Source organism: Nicotiana tabacum, chromosome 2, assembly GCF_000715075.1.
Source record: "Nicotiana tabacum cultivar K326 chromosome 2, ASM71507v2, whole genome shotgun sequence".
Taxonomy (NCBI): domain Eukaryota; kingdom Viridiplantae; phylum Streptophyta; class Magnoliopsida; order Solanales; family Solanaceae; genus Nicotiana; species Nicotiana tabacum.
In genome coordinates this window covers 27,901,860-27,908,244 of record NC_134081.1, presented here as the reverse complement: position 1 = coordinate 27,908,244, position 6,385 = coordinate 27,901,860, and the positions used below count along the sequence as shown (strand labels likewise).

General features: G+C 44.8%; 1 protein-coding gene across 1 annotated transcript; it reads right to left on the bottom strand.

Annotated features, from left to right (window-relative positions):
- Positions 1-1,741: 1,741 nt before the first annotated feature.
- On the bottom strand, positions 1,742-2,131 carry LOC142166374 (uncharacterized). The gene has a single exon (XM_075225479.1). The coding sequence runs from the start codon at positions 2,129-2,131 to the stop codon at positions 1,742-1,744; it is 390 nt and encodes a 129-aa protein (XP_075081580.1).
- Positions 2,132-6,385: the final 4,254 nt, after the last annotated feature.

Genomic DNA, 6,385 nt, shown 5'->3' with positions numbered 1-6,385 from the left:
CCCTCCGACTGACTATAAACCCCAGAAGTTTCCCAGATGGAACTCCGAATGCACATTTAGCTGGGTTCAGTTTCAAATCATACATGCGCAGACGCTCAAAGAACTTCCTCAGATCTCGCACATGGTCTTCTTGCGTTCTGGATTTAATGATCACATCATCCACATACACCTCAATTTCCTAGTGCATCATGTCATGGAAGATGGCAGTCATAGCTCTCATGTAGGTTGCCCCGGCATTTTTCAAACCGAATGGCATGACCCTGTAACAGTAAGTGCCCCACGGTGTGGTGAAAGCCATTTTTTCTGCATCTTCTTCATCCATAAGAACCTGATGATACCCAGCGTAACAATCCACAAAAGACTGTATCTCATGTTTGGCATAGTTGTCAACAAGAATGTGGATATTTGGCAATGGAAAGTTGTCCTTGGGGCTTGCTTTGTTCAGATCCCGATAGTCAACACACACTCGGGTTTTCCCATCTTTCTTCAGCACTGGAACCACATTAGCCAACCACGTGGTGTATCGGACCACTTGGATCACACCAACTTTCAGTTATTTGGTGACTTCTTCTTTGATCTTATCATTGATGTCTGTTTTGAACTTTCTCTGCTTCTGTTGGACAGGTGCATAGCCGAGATAGGTCGGCAGTTTATGTACCACTAAATCGACACTCAGTCCTGGCATATCATCATAGGACCATGCAAACACGTCCTTGAATTCAAACAAAAGTTGGATCAATGCATCTCTAGTTCTTTCATCAGCGTGAATGCTTATCATGGTTTCTCTGATCTCTTCTGAACTGCCCAAATTAACTGGCTCAGTATCATTTAAGTTTGGCTTAGGCTTATTCTCAAATTGTTCCAATTCTCGGTTTATTTCCCTAAAAGCCTCATCTTCATCATATTCTGGTTCTTGATTCATTATTTCACAGTTAGATAGTGTTTTAGGATTCGGGCATAAAGACCACAACCATGTCATGTTATTTAAGTCCGCATTATTAGAACTGAAAAGGAAAAGATAAGAAAATAGCAAAATCAGAATAAAAGAAAAGAGACATCTATAGACGATGAAATATTGATTTCATTTCATTGGATTGAAGATATGAGGGTTTACATCAAAATTAAAAGATAATAAAGTAAAAACATTCGAGTTACACCCTGAAATAACTCGTAATGTAGAAGAGATGGCAAGACTGGACTACCGAGATTCCCGTCTGATAGGGAATGGGGTAGCTTTCCAATTCTGAAGCTTGGCATCTTGCCTCATATACTGCACCTCGGCAGTGCTCGTGCCTTCCCTTGGCTGGACCATGTGAGCCTCATACATCATTTGTTTCATGGCTTCATAAATATCATCAACCTCTTCGGCTGTGAAGGCCTCTTCTTCTTCCACATATTTGGGCTTGAGAAATGATCGGGCAAGATGTGGAATGGGCTGGGGTAGGACCCACCCTTCTTTTTTGTGCTTATCTGCCCATTTTATGTCAGCGTTTGTAGCTTGGAAACCCATGATGAAAAACTTCTCATTGGCGATCGAATTGACAGGCTCTGTGATGCCTTGTAGAGATACCTCGAGCCCCTTTCCGGGCTTGTACCCATGTCTAATCATTTCAGTGGCGACCATGACTGAGGCATTAGCTAAGCAAGGCTGAGGACATGGGGTCCTTTATTCACATTGATCGGCAACCACAATCTCGAAAGCCTGGTATACAATATGCCCACTGCCTTCCCTGGCTTCAAGTCACGGGATTGAAGGATCCTTGTAGATGGACTGCTCGTCCTCCCCATGGACAATAATTTCTTGATTCTTGTACTCAAATTTGACCATCTGGTAGAGAGTGGAGGGAACAGCTCCGGCAGCGTGAATCCATGGCCTTCCTAGAAGAAAATTGTATGAGGTGTCCATATCTAGAATCTGGAAAGTTACTTCGAAATCCACAGGGCCAATGATCAAAATTAGATTGATTTCCCCTATGGTATCTCTCTTAGATCCATCAAAAGCCCGTACACAGACGTTGTTAGGTCGGATTCTTTCCGTTCCAATCTCCATTCTCTGGAGTGTTGAAAGAGGGCAGATATCAACCATGGAGCCACTATCTAGCATGACTCTCTTCACATAGTAGCCTCGCATTTGACAGTCAGGTGAAGGGCTTTGTTGTGGGTGGCTCCCTCTGGGGGCAAATCATCGGCGGCTAAAAGAAATCCTGTTGACCTCAAAGAATCGTTCAGCTATTCTCTCCAATTGCTCAATAGAAGTTTCAACTAGGATGTATGCCTTGTTCAATGTCTTCAAGAGTACTTTCTGATAATCATTTGAGCTCAATAGCAGAGATAGAAGCAAGACTTGGGAAGGAGTCTTCTGGAGCTGGTCAATTATTGCATATTCCGAAGTTTTCATTTTTTGAAAAAACTCTTCTGCCTCCTAAGCGCTCACATGCTTCTTAGGTGGAAACTGTTTATCCTTGTTCAGCTTTAACTCTTCTGGGTTGTGGTACTTCCCAGGTTGACTCATTTCGTTCACCTCTCCCATGACTTATTTGCCCTCGTAAGTGACCACTGTTTTGTTGTAATTCCAGGGAACTGCGGTGGGGTCTCTCATGGGGCCCTGTGGTGCGCGGCTGATAACCACGGGCTCAGTCATCCTTGGTGAAATTATCGGCCCCTGCGCCACATAAGTCCCATTTGGTACATACAGCTTCGGCATATTCAACGTGGCCTTTCTTGGCTCGAATTTCTTGGGAATATTCAAGGTGGGTTGTTCTTTCCTTGGGGCTTTAGGAACATAGAGAATTGTGTTCTTAGCAGGTGTTGCCCTAGCTTTTGTTTCTACAGCTTTTTCTACCACTTGAGGAATTGAAGTAATTTTCTTTTTCTACCACTTGAGGAATTGAAGTAATTTTCTTCTCAGTTCTGGCTTGTTTTACCGCAGCTTTGGGTCTCGTTTCTAAATCGGCGATGGCAATGATGGCTTTCAAAGCTGGATTAAATTCCTTATCCTCGCAGATCATTTCAATGACTGGCCCATTATTATGAGTCGGTAATGGATTGTTAGTCACATTGGGGGCTTCCTCGTCCCTCAGCACAACTTGTTTTTGTTCTATCAAATTTTCCACGCCCTTTTTAGGGTCCAACAATCCTCTGCATCATGACCCTCTACCCCCGAATGGTAAGCACCCCTGGCACCTGCCCCGTATGATGGGGATTCTGGATTTTATTGATTAGGGGGCACGGGTTGCAACAGACCCAGCTGGATCAACTTCTGGAGTAAGCTAGAGTAGGATTCACCAATAGGGGTGAAATTGCTTCTCCTAGGTGGCTCACGGGGGCGTGGATTATGTTGGTGGTTGTATTGTGGTGGACGGGGATTATATGTAGCTTGGTAGGGATGGTTATTTCTGGGAGGTAGAGCTCGAGCTTGGTTATAGTGCCGCGGTGGCCGTGTGTAGGGTTAGGCATACATCACTGCATAATAAGGCAGTGCCATGGCATAGGCTGCATCTTGGTAGGGATAGTAGTGTTGTGGGGTTTTGGGAGTCATGTAAGAGTGATCACGTGATCGACGGGGCCCTCTTAAACCTGAAGTCATCATGGCTCCTTCCTCCCTCTTCTTTCGGTTAGCCAAACCTCCCGAGCCATTCTGGATGGCTTGGGAGGTAGCTCTCAAAGCAGATTGGCTTAATATCCGGCCACTTTTCAAACCATTTTCTACCATTTCTCCGATTGTTATTGCCTCTGTGAATGGTTTGCCTATGGAATACATCATATTCTGAAAATAATTGGCCTCTTGGTTCTGCAAGAAGATTGTAACCATTTCGGTCTCGTCCATGGGCGGCTTTACTATGGCAGCCTGCTCGTGCCATTTAATAGCATATTCACGGAAGCTCTCGGTGGTTCTCTTCTTTAAGTTAGACAAGGAGTTCCTGTCTGGAGCTATATCAACATTGTACTGAAACTGTCTGACGAAATAGCGGGCCAAATTATCCCATATGTGCCAGTGGGAGATTTCCTACTCCATGTACCATTCTGAAGCGATTCCAGTCAGGCTTTCCCTGAAATAAGCCATCAATAACTCTTCTTTTCCACCAGCACCCCTCAACTGGTTGCAGTATCGTTTCAGATGTGCGATCGGATCTCCATGCCTGTCATATTTTTCAAACTTTGGCGTTTTGAAGCCAACTGGCAGATGAACATGTGGAAATATGCACAAATCGGAGTAGGAGACACTCTTCTGGCCACTCAAGCCCTGCATGTTTTTTAGGCTTTGCTCTAGGCTTCTCATCTTCCAAGCCATTTCTTCCTGCTCGGGGTTTCTCATTTTACTTTCTTGTTCCATTGTGGACTCATATTGCGGATGCTGAGGGTATGAGTCGGGAGTAACATGAGTTGTATCTGGATGAAATTGCGAGCCCTGAAAGATGAATGTTGAAGGCTTAAAGCATGGCCTGGGCGCGGTTAGCTGTGCCATGGTAAAGACTGGTGGTGCAGTGAGCAATGTTAGGGGTACCCCTGTAAATAGTGCCTGGGGGCGGACCTCAGAAGGCGTACCGGTAAAGTTGGCTGACATAGTGGGGTACCCGAGCGGGACAAATGGATTAGTCACGGGGATGGGGATATTGGTGGTTCCACCCGTCCTGGGGATCAGTTTAGGAAACCCTGGGATTGAACTTGGTGGTTCTCTACCATTGGACCAGGCGTCCCACATCTCTAACATGCAAACACGCAGCATCCGGTTCTCTTCGGTAGTTGCCGATTCAGGCTAGGTCATAACCGGTGTGGCATTATCCTCAGGATTGATGACGCGTAACCTGCTTTCTAGTGACACTCTTTTCTTGAAGCAAGCATCCAATTTGCTGTGCACGGGCTTCCAGCACCTGTGTGGCTGTGTTGTCTTGGTCTTGCAACTTCTGCACGCTCTCTTTTAATTGGTAAATTAAGACATAGCAGTGTTCTCTTTTTGTTTTGAAGTCCTTTGTTTGCTGAAACATTTCATTTTCAAGGGTAGTCAGCTTTTCCCTTAAGATTGTGACTCCTTTATCATACTTTTGCTTTAACTGGTGAGCAAACCTTATCCGTTCTTCTGCACCTTTTGCCAGCTTTGCTCGAGCTTTTGCCAATTCTTCCTCACCATTTGTCAAATCAGCCCTATAATTATGCACTTTTTGCCTCAGATTGCTTATGATTTTTTCATCTTTTTCGCTTCTCACCGGGGTTTCGGCGGCTATTTTCATTTTACGGATCTGAGCTCGGAGGGCTTCGTTTTCCCGAGCCAACTTCTTCTTTTCTCCTTCTTCCTCAGCAGCCTGCAAACTACTATCAAATTTGATGTTTCTGATTTGATCTTCTAGTTTGCTTATGGTGGTCCGGTATTCATTCTCTTTGGCTAACCAAGCCCACTGTTCCTGCGATGCATCGACAAATTCTTGGATTTTGTGCCTTTTAGTCGGCCTTTCAGATTCATCATTCGTCGCGACTCTCTTTCCATACCAAGCAATATAACCAGGTAAGACCTCACCCCTAAACAAAATACGTACTCGGGTGTTTGCCCCCAAATACTGGCATTCACTCCAAATTTGGCGAACTACTTCTTCAGGAAATTGGGCATCAGAGTGGATTTCGACCACATGAGTACTAAGATCTTCATCTCTAGGAACTATCTGGCATCTTCCAAGTTGTCTCAAAACCCGATATGGGGCATAAGGCTGGATGCTTTGGAGACCCATTAGAAGGAAGTAGGGACCGGTGGCGGGAATATAAACGATCTCATCAATGGGGAGCCAGCCCAATGTCCACTCTATCTGATCTGCGGTTATAGAACAAAGGCGAGTAATCCAATCTTTGACCCCTTCTGGCATTTCGAATCCTGTCACTCGTATACCAAACTCTTCGATGTAGTTTTTCCCCATAGACATGTAATTCAAGTATCGGGGACGGTGACAAAGGTGCTCGATCATCCATATTTGTAACAGCAGATTGCATTCCTCAAAAAACCTGACTCCGGCCTTACAGGATGTGAGGGATCGGAATATATCTGATACGATCATGGGTGCGAGAGTAATCTTGGCCTGAGTAGTCAAAACATGGACAACTCCGGCTATACACAAATCAATGTGCCCGTCTTCCCTTGGAAACACCAAAAGGCCTAAAAATGCCACCATGAACGCAAAGCATCTATGCGTTTCCCACTTTGACCGGTTTCCTTTACTGCAGAGTCTATTTTCTAGGTCTTCGAATCCCCTTAAACGCCCGTATCACTGGTATAGGAAGTGAAAAGTGGAAGCTCCACCTGCTAGACTTTCAATCTTGATTTGTCTGTTTATCTTTAGTAATTCTAGAAACTTGTGAGGAGTAACAGTCCTTGGAGATACCAGGTACTTGTGTCTTAATC